Genomic DNA, 20715 nt, shown 5'->3' with positions numbered 1-20715 from the left:
AATATTCTTTGCGATAGATCTTGAAGAGCCTTGTGTCTGGAACCTCCTTGGTGTCTCAAAAAGGATACTGCTGTCATGTTGTCTGATAGGAGTTTTACGGGTCTGTCCTTTATACGGGAATGGTTTCTTCTGAGAGCTTCCCAGACTGCGTATAGTTCTCTGTAATTTGATGACATCTGACTGATCTTTTCGGGCCACCTGCCCTGAAAGAATCTACCTCCCAAGTGTGCTCCCCATCCCCACTGACTTGCATACGTGGTGATTACCACACAAGGGATTGAGATCCAAGGGACACCCATTCTTAGGTTGCAGTCTTGAGTCCACCATCTTAGCGACCTTCTTACATTCGTTGATAGCTGTAGCTTTCTGTCTAATGATGAACGACAACGATCCCATACCGTGAGGACTTGTTCTTGTAATGGCCTTGAGTGAGCCTGAGCCCATCTGACACAAGGGATGCAAGCTGTCATCTTCCCCAAAATTTTCATGGCAGATCTTATAGTAACTGGACTTTTTAGGAACTCTAAAATCATCATCTTTATGGAGATCCGTTTGTCTTTTGGCAAGAAGGATTGTCTGGTTGTAGAATCCAAAAGTACTCCCAGGAATATTTTCCGGGATTCGGGCCTTGGATGCAACTTTTTTCGGTTTACCACCCATCCTAGCTGTTCCAATACTGCTATGACCCGATCTCTGTGTTGCAGCAGAATGTCCTTTGTTCGTGCTACTACGAGAAAATCATCCAAGTATGGAATTATTGTTATTCCTTGGTTTCTTAGGAAAGCCATCACCTCTGCTACCAATTTCGTGAAAATTATTGGAGCCGATGCTAGACTGAATGGGAGGCATTGAAATTGGAAGTGGCTGGTTTGGTCCGGGAATCTCACCGAGAATCTCAGCAGCTCCTGAGATGAGGGATATATTGGAACCTGATAATACGCACTCTTCAGATCGAGAGTGCACATTACCGAGTACTTGCTTATAACGTGAATGGTTGACCTGATCGACTCCATTCTGAATCTTTTGTACCTGACGTACACATTCAGAGGTTTTAAATTTATTATTGTACGGGTTTCCCCTGACGATTTTGGAATCGAGAAAAGAGAATAGTGAACCGTGCCTATTTCTGGAGAGGGGACCCGAACTATGACCTAGGAGCTGAACAGATTTTGCAGGTCTGCGAACATTGGGGAGTTTGTAGCTACCACTGTTGGTGCAATACACCTTTGTGGTACGTGGGATATCAGCTCTATTTTGTAACCCTCTGAAATTATTTTGAGGACATAACTGTTGTCTGAGATCCGACTCCAGTGTTTTAGAAAGAGACTTAGTCTCCCGCCTATACCTATGGTGTCATTGTCTCCTTGGTCTATAGCTTGAACCAAAAAGGGAACATCTTCCCCTTCTGTTCTGAGCATGGGAACCCTTGAAGGTCCCTCTGCTGATCTCCATTGTTCTCTATACTCCGGTTGTCTGTGGGGGGGGGAGGAGTGGTCTTTTCCGAAAGGGCTGGAATTTCCTAGGTTTATCCTCGGGGAAGCCTTTTTTACTATCTGATGCAGATTCTAAAATGTCATCTAAAGCCTGACAGAATATCCTGGAGCCTGTGAATGGAAAGGCACACAACTTATTTTTAGATGCATTATCCCCCGACCAAGATCTAAGCCAAATAGCCCTGCGGGTTGCATTAGACAAGGAGCTATTTCTAGCTGCAAATCTAACGGACTCAGCTGAAGTGTCTGCCATGAAGGCCGTGGCTGACTTTGTGATAGGCAGGGAAGCAATTATATCTGCCTGCGGGGTTTTATTAATTAAATGTTCTTCCAATTGTCCCATCCACAGGAACATGGACCTTGCTACTGACGTGGCTGCGATGTTAGGCTTTATTAGAGCTGCTGAGGTCAGGTTCGACGTAAAAGGATATCCGTCTTGCAGTCCATTGCATCCTTGAGGCTAGATGAATCTTCAAAAGGAATGGATGTCTTCTTTGCAACCTTGGCTATGGGAACATCTACTTTAGGAATTTCTTCCCAAGTCTTGATCTCTTCTGGATCAAATGGTAGACGGTTTTTAAACTCTCGGGACATCACCAATCTACGTTCCGCATCTTTTCATTCCTGTGATTTTGTTACACCCGGTCCGGTCTCTGTACCTTTGCGGGCTCCCCGTCAGGAATCCTGCCCTGCGCTGGCTCCGAGCTGTCAGGCTGCAGCTTCCCCTCCTCCTCCCTCTCCTGCTTCCTGGCGTGCTTCCAGCAGCTTCTCAGGCAGAGTGTTAAGAGCACGCGCACGCTCGTTCCCAGTCTCTTAAAGAGACAGCGCACATTTTTAAAATATGCTTCCAGCCAATGGTGTGTTATCCTTTGCCATTTCTAGCGCCTCCACCATAGGGAGGGCGCCGGAGCAACAAGTATCTTCTGTTGCTAACTTCCGGTTCCTGTTAACTAGCGCTTCTGTTTCTGAAGTATCTGCATGGAACTTCGCTTATTATGTCTGTCTCCACAGATCTTCTGCTACCAGTTACCCGGTTATGCTGGACTGCATCCGCAGTATCTACACTGGACCCGTCTAGTCCTGCCAGTCCGCCAGCCTCACTTCCGGACCACGCCAGTACCCTCGGTGCCAGCTTCTACACCCGGTATCCTCCAGTCGGCTCTGCAATACCCGCTAACCTTGCTGGTCCATCTGTTCCGCTGGGACAGCCGCCACGAGTACGGGGTCTAACTGAAGGTAGCACCCGTGTCCTCCAGGCATTCCATTCTGTCCCTGTTCGAGGGGACTTACTACGGGTGTCTGGGGCTCACGCAGTAACGCCCCCTTCGGAGCCCCCCGGACTGTGGTCTAGTGGTTCCACATCAAACCTCAATAAATATGAATGAACTTCTACATCTGTGCCTCAGTTTCCATTCGTTACAGATATCATCCGACGAATGTGTTCGCTCACTGGGAACACTGTCTGTTCCTGATATGTGAGACCTCCAAACATCTGATCTTGTCTAGATCTTGGACGTGGTTCTTCATTAATCTGCATAGTACTTCTTACTGCTTGAATCAGCTCTTCCGTGTCTTACACTGGAAAGTACTGTAATACTTTCTTTTTTGCTCCTGCTCTTCCAGTGGCAACTCTCCTTCTTCCTGTTCTGAACCTCTAAATTCCGATTCTGCTTCCGAGGAACCATCCTGATCCTCTTGGTCTGGATCACTTCTTGGTCTCTTACGAGCCGGTGCCAGACTGGACAGATCCCGTTGAGACATTGAGGCCAAAGAATTTTGGACCTCCTCCCGGATTAGACTCCTCATCTCCGATAACATCGCCGGTTGTTCATCTCTGACAATCTTAGTAATACAAGAGCTGCAGAGAGCTTTCTTGTATGCTTCTGGAAGCTTCACATTACATATGGAGCACCTCTTAGATTTTGACAACACCTTGCCAGACTTTTTTGTCTGAGGGAGGGGTGTCTGAGTGGCCTCTTTATCCTAAACATAAGAACAAGAACTGCTCAGTGTGTGTGCGGGCGTATGTATGTACTCTGTGCACTTACCCCTGTCTCCTCATTTCTGGCCTCTATATTTTCTGTTGAGAGATACACAGGATAAATGTGTGATCTCTTAATCAAAATAAGGGATATAGCAGCTTCTGCTGCACTCACACTTAGTTTCCGGCATTTGTAATAGCCTGGCTAGCACGGACCCCACGATAATCCCGTGTCCAGCAGCCGAGATACCTCCCAAGAATTCAAATCTGGCGCCTCCACCTTCCCTCACACAGGAAGGAATGCTGGATGAATATCTGCGGCAACTCTGGGTTTGCACCTTTAGAAGACGCGCACTTCCACGTTCCACGAGGTGGAACGCACGCCGAGATGCCGCCCCCCGGATATGACGTCACCTTACCCTGTAGTGTCACCGGAAGCTCCCTCAGGTATATGAATTCTTACTTCTGCGTTCCACCCTGAGTAACGCACGCTGCGCCTGCTGCTGGCACCGGATTCTCCTCCATGTGGCGCCTCTTCTCACCTGGCGCCTGAACTGAGAGCCCCCCACCGGGAGGAAGCGGCTCTACCCAGGAGCCCGTCCGCTCGACTGGTCTCTGGGCAGGGGGACTCCCCACCGGGAAGTTTCTGCCTCGGGCTCATGTTGCGGGGGAAGGATATTGGCCTAGCCGCACGATCCCCCGAGCCCTCCGGTCTGGTAAGTTTCCACGCTGTGCAGCGCTCCTCTCGTGTGTCCCTCCATGCATGGACAGGAAAAACATTAAAGGAAAGGGGGCGGAGTGGGACCTTTTAACCTCTCGTGTTTTTCCTGTCCCTGCAAGGAGGAGGAGGACGTCCTCCAATGTGCTGTCAGGGGGACGTCCTAGAAAAGCCTCCAGTTCCTGTAAATTCCTGGGCTGTCTAGCATGAACCGTGAGCCAGTGACAAGTCGATTTGGCCTTGTGTTTTGGATCGCTGTCATGTTGAAATGCCCAGGTACGTCCCATGCTCAGCTTCCAGACTGAGGAGTGCAAATTTGCCTCCAGTATTGCATTCATCTTTCCTTCAACTTTGACAAAGTTTCCTGTGCCTTTGTAGCGCACACATCCCCAAATCCGCAATCCACCTCCATGCTTTACAGTAAGAAAGGTGTTCCTTTCATCATAGTTTTCAGAGAGTCCTGTATTTCAGTTGATGTTATTTGTGAGTTTTTCTTTGCATCCCAAACAATTTTCCTGGCAGTTATGGACGACATTTTTGTTGGCCTACCTGACCGTGGTTTTGTTTTTACAGAGCCCATGAAATTCCATTTGTTAATCACAGTTTGAATGCTACTGAATGCCATTATCAATTCCTTGGATATCTTTTTGTATCCCTTTCCCGTTTTATACAGTTGAACTAACTTTTTCTGTAGATCCGTTGACAATTCTTTTGCTTTCCCCATGACTCACAATCCAGCAACATCAATGGCTGAATGAAAGATGCAAGAGTCTGTCTGGATTTCAGAAACTCACTCAGTTTTTATGCAGACACACTGATTACAAGCAAACAAGTCAAAGGTGAGGATGTTACCCTTAGTAACCATTCAGACCCACTTGTGTCAACTTCTGTGCATGTTATCAGGCCTAAATCACCAGGCTATGAACTTTTCATCAGGGTCATTTGGATGTTTTGGGTTGTCATTAGGATTTAAAAACAGAAAACACAGTCGTTGACAAGAAATGGCTTTACCCAACCACTAACCACGAGTGGAGAAAAAGTTTTGGTGTTATTCACATTCTCTGAAAAAGGCCTAGAAAGTAAAAACTCTGCCGAGGTACGTAAACTTTTGAGCACAACTGTATATGGAGACGTTCGCCAGTCTCACCTGATAAAGAAAGTTGAGCCTCTGCAGCGCTTCTTTGTCTTTAATCTGATTTGCCATTTTCTGGAACAATAAAAAAATAAAATAAAAAACCCTGTTCATACAAGCTTAAAATCTGCACGTTTCATCTACATGTATCTGCCCCTACAATAAGGGATGGTTAGGGTAATAAGCAACCGGCATAAAACACAGGAACAAAATATCTAAAACCCTATATATAGATTAACTGGATATTAACCAAATGTCAAATTTAAAAAAGAGAAAGAATATCTGCGCTGGAAAAAACAAACACTAGAGAACCATAAAAACTAATAAATACATACGTGGATCTCACAAAAAAGAAGACTCAAACCGTGTTAGGATATAAATAAAACTAAAAACAACACCATATGCAACTGGGAGAACAACCTACTACCGCCAAATGTATAAAAAATAAATAATAAACACTATAGTGTCACTACCTGCCAGAGTCGTCCAGGGAGAATAAGGATAGATGCAATATAGTAGGTTGAAGTATCCCGGTGTGGTGTAGAGAAAAGTCCGTGACAAATGGCCACTATGCAGGAAGCGGTGGAGCGGCTCGTTCCGATATCCTTAGATACTAGCAATACCCGGAGGAGGCCAGGTGAAAAGAGTATCACAAATGGTCCGGTACGGATCAAGGTGGTAGACACTGCCCCGGCCGGTGGCAGCGCTAGCCGGCATTCAATGTGGCGTGTCCACGCTGCTATACAGAGCCGTTAGGTGTGCTGCAAGCGCAGGACCTAATGTGACGTCACAATCACGTGAAGAATCACGTGATGGGCTACAGGAAGAGCTTAGGACCAATTCCTTCCTACGCGTTTCGGAGAAAAAACGATCTCCTTCCTCAGGGATGATCCTATAGCAAGTAGAGCGCTCTTATATAGTTAGCGGTGGACAGGTAGCCATATTAGGAATTGAACGCAAACAACTCGATCTCGCTATTGAGACCTCTTGGGATTAACGTATCCAATAGAAAAATCATTTTCGTCTCTTCCCTTGACATTTCTTTAATGAAGTCCCCCCCTCTCCAGCAATTTTGTACTATTTTAAGGCCAGTAAAGATAGTTCCATGGATAGATCCTCCATGATGAGTCAGAAAATGTTTGGAGAGGGGATGCCCAACAAATTTTTTCTTTATATTTCTAAGGTGTTCATTAATCCTTATGTGAAGGGCTCTTTTAGTTCTGCCTATATATACCTTTTCACAAGGACAAGTGATTGCATAAATAACCCCCTTGGTGTTACAAGAAATAAAATTCCTAATCCTCCAATTGATGGTACCTTTCTCAAATAGATGTTGTTTCCTACTTTTTAACAATATGCATGGTTTGCATTTTAGACATGGAAAAAAACCTTGAGGTGTATTTGTATGTAAATGAGTAGGGGAAAGAGTACGTGGAACTGTCGGAGCTATCTTATTACCCAGATTAAGGGCTTTTTTGTAGATAAACAAGGGACGTTTTGGAAGCTTATCCCCAATCACCTTGTCCTCTTTTAGGATATCCCAATATCTGTTTACAATGTTTCTGAACAGGTGAGTATTAGCACTATATCTGGTGATAATTGGAATTTTCTCCAACCATCCTTTTGTACTAGTTTTTTCTTTGGTTTGCAAGAGACCCGATCTTGGTAGTTCCTGTACCTGGTTTATAGCCGAGCACAAAGAGCTACGGGAGTAGCCTTTCTGTAGAAATTTGTCCATAAGGTTTTTGGATTCCTGCATAAAATCTTGCTCACGAGAACAATTTCTTTGTGCCCTGATCATCTGACTTTTGGGCACATTTAACAGCCAATTGGGAAGGTGGCAACTATCCAAGGATATATAGTTGTTGCCATCAATAGGTTTATGGAAAGTTCTAGTATGGATGATACCATTTTCAATAAAGATGTTCAAATCTAGAAAATTAATAGAAAAGGTACTAGTGGTTCCCGTAAAATTTAAAAAATATGAATTTTTATTTAAATTACCAATAAAATCGGACAGAGAATCGGGACCCCCAGACCAGATAAAAACAATGTCGTCAATGAATCTTTGCCAGAGTACCAGATTCGCACCCCAGGGGGAGTTCCCATAGATGGTATCAAGCTCCCATTTACCCACGTAGAGGTTAGCGTAACTGGGTGCGAATCTGGTACCCATGGCAGTACCCCATTGCTGGGAGTAGTAGTGCGCATTATATTTAAAATAGTTGTGAGATAAAATAAAACGCATACAATCTAAAATAAACTGAATTTGACTTTCTGGAAGTAGGCCAGCTTTTTTTAAAAAGAATTCCACCGCTTCACAACCTTTATCATGCTGTATGATGGTATAGAGTGAGGTGATGTCAAGTGTGCCTATAATAAAATGATCCTCCCATTCTATGTTTTGTAATATTCTAAGAATATGAGTACTGTCTTTTAAGTAGGAGGGAAGTTCGGGGACCAGTTTTTGAAGATGACAGTCTATATATTTGGATAGGTTAGCCGTTAGACAGTCTACCCCCGATTTTTTAAATTTTACGGGAACCACTAGTACCTTTTCTATTAATTTTCTAGATTTGAACATCTTTATTGAAAATGGTATCATCCATACTAGAACTTTCCATAAACCTATTGATGGCAACAACTATATATCCTTGGATAGTTGCCACCTTCCCAATTGGCTGTTAAATGTGCCCAAAAGTCAGATGATCAGGGCACAAAGAAATTGTTCTCGTGAGCAAGATTTTATGCAGGAATCCAAAAACCTTATGGACAAATTTCTACAGAAAGGCTACTCCCGTAGCTCTTTGTGCTCGGCTATAAACCAGGTACAGGAACTACCAAGATCGGGTCTCTTGCAAACCAAAGAAAAAACTAGTACAAAAGGATGGTTGGAGAAAATTCCAATTATCACCAGATATAGTGCTAATACTCACCTGTTCAGAAACATTGTAAACAGATATTGGGATATCCTAAAAGAGGACAAGGTGATTGGGGATAAGCTTCCAAAACGTCCCTTGTTTATCTACAAAAAAGCCCTTAATCTGGGTAATAAGATAGCTCCGACAGTTCCACGTACTCTTTCCCCTACTCATTTACATACAAATACACCTCAAGGTTTTTTTCCATGTCTAAAATGCAAACCATGCATATTGTTAAAAAGTAGGAAACAACATCTATTTGAGAAAGGTACCATCAATTGGAGGATTAGGAATTTTATTTCTTGTAACACCAAGGGGGTTATTTATGCAATCACTTGTCCTTGTGAAAAGGTATATATAGGCAGAACTAAAAGAGCCCTTCACATAAGGATTAATGAACACCTTAGAAATATAAAGAAAAAATTTGTTGGGCATCCCCTCTCCAAACATTTTCTGACTCATCATGGAGGATCTATCCATGGAACTATCTTTACTGGCCTTAAAATAGTACAAAATTGCTGGAGAGGGGGGGACTTCATTAAAGAAATGTCAAGGGAAGAGACGAAAATGATTTTTCTATTGGATACGTTAATCCCAAGAGGTCTCAATAGCGAGATCGAGTTGTTTGCGTTCAATTCCTAATATGGCTACCTGTCCACCGCTAACTATATAAGAGCGCTCTACTTGCTATAGGATCATCCCTGAGGAAGGAGATCGTTTTTTCTCCGAAACGCGTAGGAAGGAATTGGTCCTAAGCTCTTCCTGTAGCCCATCACGTGATTCTTCACGTGATTGTGACGTCACATTAGGTCCTGCGCTTGCAGCACACCTAACGGCTCTGTATAGCAGCGTGGACACGCCACATTGAATGCCGGCTAGCGCTGCCACCGGCCGGGGCAGTGTCTACCACCTTGATCCGTACCGGACCATTTGTGATACTCTTTTCACCTGGCCTCCTCCGGGTATTGCTAGTATCTAAGGATATCGGAACGAGCCGCTCCACCGCTTCCTGCATAGTGGCCATTTGTCACGGACTTTTCTCTACACCACACCGGGATACTTCAACCTACTATATTGCATCTATCCTTATTCTCCCTGGACGACTCTGGCAGGTAGTGACACTATAGTGTTTATTATTTATTTTTTATACATTTGGCGGTAGTAGGTTGTTCTCCCAGTTGCATATGGTGTTGTTTTTAGTTTTATTTATATCCTAACACGGTTTGAGTCTTCTTTTTTGTGAGATCCACGTATGTATTTATTAGTTTTTATGGTTCTCTAGTGTTTGTTTTTTCCAGCGCAGATATTCTCTTTCTCTTTTTTAGATTTATCTATGTTTTTGCGGGTGGGTGGTTCCGCTACTATATCTGCTGCAGGTTTTTTCCGAGTGTGAGCGCTACAGGTGTCTTTTTTGTTTTGATAAATGTCAAATTTACTGCGCTTAGTCCTGGGCTTCAACCATGTGGCATTCTAACTTGATGGTGCGAGTTGAAGCTTGTGCAAACTAGCAGCAGGTCTTGTCCCCAGATGTCAGACATATCCATTGGCTTTGAGAAGACAGATGTGGTTTATTGCTTCTGTCTTCTCATTTGTCAGCTACATCTCTGCAAAGATCTCGCTGAGTGCGAACAGAAATATTAGCATTGTCCATGTTTCTGTAGGACCTCATGATTACATGTTCCCCAAGTCTCTGCCTAGCACAGAAGAGCAATCGGGTCCTCACAGCAGAAGACTGTTTTTCCACTGTAACTGGGGCTTGCATGGATGCATGAATTACAGCAAGAAAAAAATTAGTTTCCCAGAGATATTGTCATGGGGTCACCGCAACAGTGAGGGGCCATTAAGTCACCTTGTGACACAAACTCCTGTGCTGATTAGGACTGCTTCACCATCCAATTAAACAGTGCAGGTTTTCCTTGCTCTGTCACTGCAAGGCTTAATCACTTCTTTTGATCTCCTGGAGCTCTCCATCCTGAATTGTCACAGCTGTTCTGTTGGCCACTCCCCTCTGGTATATATGCTTGCCACTGGCACTTTTGGAGCTGCCAGTAATAGTTTATCACTACCTGGTTTGGAGTTGAAGAAGTTCAGTGTTTGGAGTATTCCGTTGGATAGTTTTTCAGAAGATTTCTGCGTGGAGTTGGTTTGTGTTTATCCATACCCTCTCCCTGTCATGATCCAGGTCAGGGTTTGCTTCTTGCTTTTCTTTCCCCGGCCTGGTTATGGTGGGGTTAACTTTTCCTGGCCTCTCTTTGGTTCGTGGGTGGCTATTTATTGGTGCCATTTCTGGTAGCATAGCATTTGTCAGTGATAGGCCGGGGACACACACAACGTATAAAAAAAACGGTCCGTTTTTGACGGAGGAGAATCGCAAAAATTTTTACAAAACAGTGATCCGAGTGCAGTGCGAGGATGCGATTTTCTCGCATCAAATGATCCGTGTGACATCCGTATGGCATCCGTACTGCGTGTTTTTATCGCAGGCTTGCAAAACCAACATACGCCAATACAAGGGATCCATGTGTCAAAAACAAACAAACATATACTGTATATAATAGATATATATATATATATATCAGTAGACACATATATGTATATATATTAATATTTCATCCAGCGCGATATAGCAGAAAGCCGGTAATTTAATTGCCGGCTTCTGCTTTCTCCTTCCTAAAACCCGACATGATTTGAGACCTGGTTTACATACAGTAAACCATGTCTTCTCCCCATTTTTTTTGCATATTCCACACTACTAATGTCAGTAGTGTGTCTATGCAAAATTTGGCCGTTCTAGCTATTAAATTAAGGGGTTAAATGGCGGAAAAAATTGGCGTGGGCTCCCGCACAATTTTCTCCGCCAGAGTAGTAAAGCCAGTGACTGAGGGCAGATATTAATAGCCTGGAGAGGGTCCACGGTTATTGCCCCCCCCCTGGCTAAAAACATCTGCCCCCAGCCACCCCAGAAAAGGCACATCTGGAAGATGCGCCTATTCTGGCACTTGGCCACAATCTTCCCATTCCCGTGTAGCGGTGGGATATGGGGTAATGAAGGGTTAATGCCACCTTGCTATTGTAAGGTGACATTAAGCCTAATTAATAATGGAGAGGCGTCAATTATGACACCTATCCATTATTAATCCAATTGAATGAAAGGGTTAAATAAAAGACAAACACAATATTTAAAATTATTTTAATGAAATAAAAACAATGGTTGTTGGAGTATTTTATTCTACGCCCAATCCAGTCACTGAAGACCCTCGTTCTGTAAGTAAAAAAACATAATAAACCAACAATATACTTACCCTCCGCAGATCTGTAACGTCCAACGATGTAAATCCTTCTGAAGGGATTAAAATATTTTGCAGCCAGGAGCTTTGCTAATGCAATGCTGCTCCTTGCTGCAAAACCCCGGAGAATGAGGCTAAATATAGATCAATGATCTATATTTAGCTTCATTTGCGGTGAGGCGCCCTCTGCTGGCTGTTCATAGATCGTGGGAACTTACCTAGAAAGCTCCCACGCCAATTTTTTCCGCCATTTAACCCCTTAATTTAATAGCTAGAACGGCCAAATTTTGCATAGACACACTACTGACATTAGTAGTGTGGAATATGCAAAAAAAATGGGGAGAAGACAATGGTTTACTGTATGTAAACCAGGTCTCAAATCATGTCGGGTTTTAGGAAGGAGAAAGCAGAAGCCGGCAATTAAATTACCGGCTTTCTGCTATATCGCGCTGGATGAAATATATATGTCTCACTGATATATACCTATTCTATGTGTACACATTTATTCGACCTATTCTATTCTAAGCTGTCAGTGTGATTTTACTGTACACCGCACTGAATTGCCGGCTTTTCTCTCTAACAGCGCTGCGTATTCCTCGCAAGTCACACTGCTGGTCCGTGTGTGATCCGTATTTTTGGGGCTTCCATAGACTTTCATTGGCGATTCTCAGCCGCGAAACGCTGACAATCGCAGCATGCTGCGATTTCACCCGGATCCTGAATACGGCCGAGAAAATATCGGATGATGGGAGCTGCCCCATAGATTATCATTGGGACGAGTGCTATGCGATTTTTTATCGCATTGCACTCGTCCGTATTACGGTCTAGTGTGACCCCGGCCATAGTTCCAGTCTCTGGCTTGAGCAGCTGACCCGTATACCCTAGTGATCTTTCTGCCTCTGACTACTCGTATTTGTGTCTGACCCATTCCCTATCCCAGACTAAGGCTACTTTCACACTAGCGTTGTGTGAAGTGCGTCGCAATGCGTCGTTTAAGAAAAAAACGCATCCTGCAAAGTTACCCGCGGGATGCGTTTTTTTTTCCACAGACTTGCATTAGCCGATGCATTGCGACGTATGGCCACACGTCGCATCCGTCTTGCGACTGTACAAAAAAAGTTGCATGTAACGTGTTTTTGTGCGTCGTGTCCACCATTTCCGACCGCACATGCGCGGCCGGAACTCCGCCCCCTACCTTACAATGGGGCAGTGGATGCATTGTAAAACTGCATCCGCTGCCCCCCCTTGTTCATTTTTTTCGCAGTTTGCATCGGTACGTCGGGCCGACGCTAGTGTGAAAGTAGCCTTAGTGTGTTTGGTGGTTTCCTACAGCATGGCTCAGCTTTAATTCTGAAACACCAAGGTTACTTACTGGTAGCCGGTTTTTCCGGAGCCCATGACAGCACACATGAGAGAGGGGATCCGCCCAGTCAGGACAGGAAACCTACTGAAATAAAAGGGCGGTACCTCTCCCTCGCTTCAGTTGGTTTTCAGAGCATGAGAGGCCTCTTGGTTAGTACACATGGTAATCCACCACCACATTATAATAATAACAAAAACACCCAACTAAAAGTGCACACCAAAGGGTGAAAAAAGAAGGGAGGGAATATACAGGTGCTGTCATGGGCTCCGGAAAAACCGGCTACCAGTAAGTAACCTTGGTGTTTTCCCGTCTCCCATGACAGCACACGAGAGATTTTTGGAGAAAGGAACACCTTAGGGAGGGACCACCGCTTGCAGCACCCTTCTACCAAAGGTCAGGTCAGTAGAGGAAGACAAGTTCAGTCGGTAGTGTTTAAAAAAGGTAGATGGTGAGGACCAGGTAGCAGCCTTACATATTTGATCAAGCGATACCTCTGCTTTTTCTGCCCAGGAAGTAGCCACGGCCCTGGTGGAGTGAGCCTTGATGCCTTCAGGGATCGGAACGCCACATGCAGTATAGGATAAGCTAATGGCCTCCCTAATCCACCTGGCAATAGTACCTTTAGATACCCCACGACCTTTCCTGCTACCCTGGAAAGCTACAAATAGAGACTGATCCTTCCTCCACTGACTGGTCAAGGATATGTACTGTAACATAGACCTTCTTACATCAAGAGTGTGAAACCTCTCCTCACCTGGATTTTTTGGATTAACACAAAATGAGGGTAATACAATCTCTTGAGTCCTATGAAATTTAAGAACTACCTTAGGTAGGTAAGCCGGGTCTGGTCTTAGAACCACCCTGTCGTCATATATCTGAGTGTATGGAGGACAAACAGACAGGGCTTGCAAATCACTCACCCTACGTGCGGACGTCAAGGCTACCAATAGCACTGTTTTTAGAGTGAGAAATTTTATTGATAATTCTTGCAAGGGCTCAAAAGGTTTCTTAGTTAGAGCATCTAAAACGAGATTTAAATCCCAAGGAGGAATTTTTTGAATTACTACAGGTTTAGACCTACTACATGATCTAATGAAACGGGCAACCCATTTATTGGAAGCTAAATTGCAATGATATAAAGCTCCTAACGCTGGACCTTAAGTGTATTGGTAGCCAGTCCTAACTGTAAGCCTGCTTGCAGAAACTCTAAAATAGCACCCACAGGAGCCTCATCTGACAAAGGTTGTCCTAAAAACTCTAGAAATCTCTTCCATGTCCTACCATAAATTCTTGATGTAACCGGCTTCCTGCTTTTCAACAGGGTGGAGACTAACCCTGGCGAGAATCCCTGTCGGCTCAGTAATGCCCTCTCAAATTCCAGGCTGCCAGATGGAAGCCCTTCACTTGAGAGTGGCATACTGGACCCTGGGTAAGCAGGTCCGGGACCTCTAGTAGGATCCATGGATCGGTTACCGACATTTGTCTTAGGAGAGAGAACCATGGCCTTTTCGGCCAGAATGGAGCAATCAGAATCACTCTTGCCTGCTCCATCCTGATCTTCCTCACTACAACCGGTATTAATGCTATTGGGGGAAACACGTAAGCGAGGCTGAACTTCCATGGTATGCGGAGGGCATCTACTGCAACCGGGTTCCCCCTCGGGTCTAGCGAACAGAACCTCTTCACCTTCCTGTTGTGAAGCGTGGCAAACAAGTCTATTACCGGTTCTCCCCAGGCCTGCACTATTTGTTGGAATACCCTGGGATTCAGTGACCATTCTCCCTGTCTTATCTTTTTTCGACTTAAGTAGTCCGCCTTCGTGTTTTCGACCCCCTTTATGTGTAGAGCTGTGAGGGACAGTAGGTGAGATTCTGCTAATTGAAGGAGCGCCGATGTTGCCTTCATGAGTGAAAAGGATCTCGTTCCCCCCTGATGGTTGATATAGGCTACTACCGCGTAATTGTCGGACATTACTTTGGTATGACGACCCTGAAGAATTGGAAGGAAATGTTTTACTGCCCTTTCTACAGCCCATAACTCTCTTATATTGGATGTTTGATGTTTTTCTGTATGGGACCAGGACCCCTGGACGGAAAGGGACCTCAGATGTGCACCCCATCCTGTACCACTCGCGTCTGTTGTGATCACGTCCTCTATTGGAGTCAGCCACTGAACCCCTGAGCTCAAGTGATCCCTTACTGACCACCAGGCTAGGGAATCTCTGACGCATATTGAGAGATGAATTTTTCCCTCTAAATGCCCTTTTAACAACTTCTGTGTTGACAGGACCTCCCACTAATTGCCTCAGGAGAAGTTGTGCTCATTTTACAGCGGGAATACAGGATGTTAGTGACCCTAGCAGGTACATCGCCTTTCTTAGTGTCATCACAGGTTGATGTATCGCCAGTTCCACAAGACTTTGTATTTTGGAAATTTTGTTCTCCGGCAGGAGACAGAGTTGACGCGTGGAATCCAGAATCAACCCCAGGAAGGATTGAACCTTCACTGGTGTTAATCTTGACTTGGCGACATTTACCTCCCAACCCAATACTGCTAGGGTCGTAGTCACTTCTTTTATTTGCGCAAGACAGTGATCCACTGATCTGCCTATTATCAGGAAGTCGTCAAGGTACGGGACGATGACTATGTCCCGGGAACGGAGGAAGGACATGACCTCTGACATTGATTTTGTAAATATCCTTGGCGCTATTGATAGACCAAATGGAAGGGCAGCATACTGGTAGTGTTTGAGCTGACCTTGGACAAACATTTTTGATAGTTTTGATGAATTGGGACATGGTAGTACGCGTCCTTTAAGTCTATAGCTGCCATGAAGCAATCTGGAAACAGCATCTTTATCGCTGAGCTTACCGACTCCATCTTGAAGGAGTAATTTTCTATTGACCAATTTAGTTTTTTTAGGTTGACAATAGTCCTTAGTGAGCCATCTGGTTTTCATATTAAGAAGAGGGGGGAATAAAACCCTTCTCCTTCCTCTACTTTTGGAACTTCTACTAGGACCTTTTTTAGAACTAGCCCCAATACCTCTGTTTCCAGAGCTAGCTGTTCTTCTGGAAGTTTCCTGCATGGTGTTAACACAAAAGTCTCTCGAGGTAGATGAACAAACTTTATTTTTAGTCCGTCGCTGACAACATTCAACCCCCATATAGTTAGTAAATAACTTGGCACTCAACTTAGTGGATCGTGATAATAAAGAAAAATAATTTTATTACTTGACTAGCAGCCCAGCATAAACGTTTCGGTCAAACATTTAGACCTTCTTCAGTAAACCAACTGCTGGTATAATGGAGAGTATAGGGCACTGATATATGTAGATAGGGTCCTATGGTGGAGTTTTTGCAGGGCCTCTAAGATTGAAGCAATTATCCAAGTAAATAGAACGTGTGCGTATTTCCGTTCCAAATAGGCTTGAAAGATAATAAGCTAGTATAAATAACTTAAGAGATACTGGAATACTGCCAAGAAGCACGGGATATGGAGAAATGTCCAACTGAATGGCCTGGAGTTATATAATCCTGGCCAAAAGGGTGGTACATATAGGCACAGAGTACCGGAGACGCGGTGAAAATCTAATGCACAGGGCTTTGTAAGAAAGCTTCAAAAGGCAAGTCTCATAGGGAAGGTGCGCTGAGGATCTGTTCCGGTATAAGATAGGTAGGAGGTGAACATCAACATCAACGCGGTGTCCGCCGCTAGTTGAGACGGCGGACACCGCGTTGATGTTGATGTTCACCTCCTACCTATCTTATACCTGAACAGATCCTCAGCGCACCTTCCCTATGAGACTTGCCTTTTGAAGCTTTCTTACAAAGCCCTGTGCATTAGATTTTCACCGCGTCTCCGGTACTCTGTGCCTATATGTACCACCCTTTTGGCCAGGATTATATAACTCCAGGCCATTCAGTTGGACATTTCTCCATATCCCGTGCTTCTTGGCAGTATTCCAGTACCTCTAAAGTTATTTATACTAGCTTATTATCTTTCAAGCCCATTTGGAACGGAAATACGCACACGTTCTATTTACTTGGATAATTGCTTCAATCTTAGAGGCCCTGCAAAAACTCCACCATAGGACCCTATCTACATATATCAGTGCCCTATAATAATAATATAATAATTTTTATTTATATAGCGCCAACATATTCCGCAGCGCTTTACAAATTCTAGAGGGGACTTGTACAGACAATAGACATTACAGCATAACAGAAATCACAGTTCAAAATAGATACCAAGAGGAGTGAGGGCCCTGCTCGCAAGCTTACAAACTATGGGGAAAAGGGGAGACACGAGACTCCATTATACCAGCAGTCGGTTTACTGAAGGTCTAAATGTTTGACCGAAATGTTTATGCTGGGCTGCTATTCAAGTAATAAAATTATTTTTCTTTATTATCACGATCCACTAAGTTGAGTGCCAAGTTATTTACTAACTATATGATTGCTGGTGTGGGAAACCTTTCTTGAGCACCGACACAGCTGTGCCACGATATACTTCACTAACATTCAACGCCCAATGACTGGGGGAAACATTCAACCAGGCATGAATATAGAACGAAAGCCTTCCCCCTACTTCTAGCATGGCGTCATTGGGGGGGTTGCTTTTTTGTGGATGTGGAGGGGCCCTTAAACATGTACCCCGATCCTTTCCTATCTCTATAGTCCCAGTTTCTTCTATCTCCCGGAGGGCGACCTCTATTGAATTTCCCCCTCCGAAAATAAGGCCGTCTGATATCCACTGGAAAACGGGGAATACCTTTTTTCCTGTCGCCAGCTTTTTCTAAAATGTCCTCTAGTTTCTGACCGAAGAGGAATTTGCCATCGCACGGAATGGAACAGAGTCTATTTTTTGAGGGTAAGTCCCCTGGGCACCCTTTCAACCACAAGGCACGTCTTGCAGCGTTAGACAATCCCGCTGCCCTAGCTGCAAGTCTTACAGAGTCGGCTGAGGAATCCGCTATAAAGGCCGCTGCTCCTTGTGCCATTGCAATATTGGCTAGGATTTCATCTCTCGGCACTCTAGACTTTAACTGATCCTCTAAGGCTACGTTCACATTAGCGTCGCGTCGCCGTTGCGTCGGCGACGCAGCGGCGACGCACGGAAAAACGCGCGCAAACGCGCGCAAAAACGCGCGCGTTTTGCGACGCGTGCGTCGTTTTTGACGAAAATCGGACGCACAGAAAATGCTACATGTAGCGTTTTCTTGCGTCCGACGCTAGCGTCGGAAACGACGCACGTGGCGAAAAACGCCACCAAAACAACGCACGCGTCCCCTATGTTAAACATAGGGGCGCGTCGCCGCTGCGTCGCCGCTGCGTCGCCGACGCAACGGCGACGCGACGCTAATGTGAACGTAGCCTAATTGTTGCAGCCAGACTATAAGGGAGCGGGCAACACAAGTTCCAGCTAGTGCCGGCTTTAAACCTCCTGCGGCTGCCTCCCAGGTATGTTTTAAAAAAGCATCAGCCTTTTTGTCTAGAGGGTCTCTAAGGACGCCTGAATCATCCAAGGGTAGGGAAGATCTCTTAGAAGATCTGGCCACTGCACCATCAATTTTAGGGGCTTTATCCCATATTTCTGAATCCTTATCATCAAAAGGATAACGTCTCTTGGAGGCTGAGGGAAGACTACCCGACTTTTCAGGCTTTTTCCACTCCTTTTCTATAAGGGTTTTAACTCTATTATTTACAGGGAAGGCACGCTTCCTTTTCTCCTCCAAATCACCAAACATAACGTCCTCTACTGATCTGGACTCCTTCTCGTCCTTAAGGCCCATTGTAGCCCTAACAGATTTAACCAGTTTATCTGTATTCTCAGTTAGGAAGCATGGTCGGCCCCCAACATCGCTATCCGAAGAGGAGCCAGAGAACACAGAAGAGGATGAACAGGGAGACAGAGGTCCTTCTTGATATTCCTCATCAGATTGAGGGGTATCAGAATCTGGAACAGTCTCTAAGACCTTGCTTCTCTTTTTAAGGGCTGATTTTAAAGACCCTTTAACCTCTGCCCTAATCATGGCCCTGAGGCTAGTGGCAAAGTCAGGGGATTCATCCTGAATAGTTTTTTGAATGCAGTCCGCACAGAGGCTTTTCTGCCATTGGACTGCTAGCGGGGTTTTGCAGAGGGCACATTCTTTGTTCTTGGATTTGGCACTAGTCTTCCTCGGCGCCTGATAAGCAAGCAGAGATATGCCGCCCATTAACACCATGTGACATTCACGAAGATCACTCACCACCCGCTGACACTCAAGGGTACCGGCTTTTGAGGCTGATCTGGAGTACGGATAACGTCCCTCCTAGAAGCTGAGGAGTCCTGTGACTTCCGATCCGGACGACTGCCGCTTCTCCTCCTAGCATGCTGGTGAGCAGACATGGCACCTGATAAGCTCTCCTGCTGCTGCTGTGGTGATGACTGATTTGAGTGTTGCTCGATACAGTCCTCCATAGCTGAGCTCTGTATATGCGAGCACTTTCCCTGTGGATCCACTCCCTTTTAAAGGGTGATCCACTCTGCTCACCGCCTCCTCCGGTACCATCTTCTGCCCCTCCCCCGCCTCTGCGCCCACCGGAGACCGCCAGGGGATTCCTGAGACGCCGCAGCGTTTGTTCATGGGCGCCGCCATCTTGGATCCGGCGCGCAGCAGCTACGTCACGAGGCCACGCCTACTCCCAGCATGCCCCGCGCGCATCACCGCCGCGCACCCGGAAACCAGAGCCGGCGGCAGCAGAGGGGGAAGAGAGCGGCGTGGCAGCCGCAGAAGAGCCACAGGACTCCGGACTGCGCTGCCAACGCCCGCACGTGCGCTAAGGCCCCAGGACCCGCGAACGGCGCTTCCACACCCTGAAGGCCGGCTTACAGGCATTCTGCCTGTTCTTCCAGAGCCGGGACAGGAGTGGGTGAGTGGAATCTTCAATCAACATACCGCCGTACATTCAGCACAAGGGTTCCCCTCAGGACAGGAAACCCAACTGAAGCGAGGGAGAGGTACCGCCCTTTTATTTCAGTAGGTTTCCTGTCCTGACTAGGCGGATCCCCTCCCCATGTGTGCTGTCATGGGAGACGGGAAAACCTGTCTCCTGCTTTCCATCTGTTACTATGTTCCCAGTCTGGCTTTGACTCTTTGGCTCGTACCCTGACTACATCTTCTTCCTCACGTTTTGGATCCCGCGCTCCTGTCTGGTTCCGATTTCTGGATGGTCTCTGACCACGTGCATTTGTGTGACCTCTGGTACTTCGTCTTCCTGTTTGTTGCTGACTGGCCTGTCTGACTACTCGGCCGCCTCTTAGTGGCGCTCCGCGCTTTGCACTGTGGTGCTACATGGTCAATGCTACTCTTCCCCTTACCTACGCCCCTGGTGGAGGTTGCGTTTAACTGCCTGGCAGTTGCAATACATTCCCATTCGGTTAGTGCCTACTATTCCTTTCGATTTTGTTTAGTGAGTGTTTGTATGATAGGGGTAAACAGACAGAGATTAAAGAAAACTACTGTCTTTCTGGTTAGGCTACTTTCACACTAGCGTCGGTACGGGTCCGTCGCTATGCGTCGGGCTGACGTACCGATGCACGTTGTGAAATTTATGCACGATGTGGGCAGCGGATGCAGTTTTTCAACGCATCCGCTGCCCAGTCTAAAGTCCGGGGATAACGGGGCTTAGTTTCGGCCGCGCAAGCACGGTAGAAAAAGGCGGACGCGACGGACAAAAATAACGTTCAATTGAACGTTTTTTCGTGCCGATGGTCCGCCAAGACACGACAAATCCGTTGCACGACGGACGCGACGTGTGGCCATCCGTCGCTAATAC

The 20715-nt window shown here is 45.6% G+C and overlaps 1 protein-coding gene across 2 annotated transcripts in view; it reads right to left on the bottom strand.

Moving 5' to 3' along the window:
* Nucleotides 1-20715, bottom strand: part of RPP21 (ribonuclease P/MRP subunit p21) — a 57558-nt gene that overhangs the window by 32893 nt on the left and 3950 nt on the right. For both annotated transcript variants that reach the window (XM_069757734.1, XM_069757735.1), the window contains exon 2: nucleotides 5340-5399. In XM_069757734.1, the coding sequence (XP_069613835.1) occupies nucleotides 5340-5396 (57 nt within the window). In that variant the 5' untranslated portion in view covers nucleotides 5397-5399. The remainder of the gene's footprint in view (nucleotides 1-5339; nucleotides 5400-20715) is intronic.

Source organism: Ranitomeya imitator, chromosome 3 (genome assembly GCF_032444005.1).
Source record: "Ranitomeya imitator isolate aRanImi1 chromosome 3, aRanImi1.pri, whole genome shotgun sequence".
Lineage (NCBI taxonomy): Eukaryota > Metazoa > Chordata > Amphibia > Anura > Dendrobatidae > Ranitomeya > Ranitomeya imitator.
Note: the sequence above shows the minus strand (reverse complement) of the source record. Positions and strands in the feature narration are given on the sequence as shown.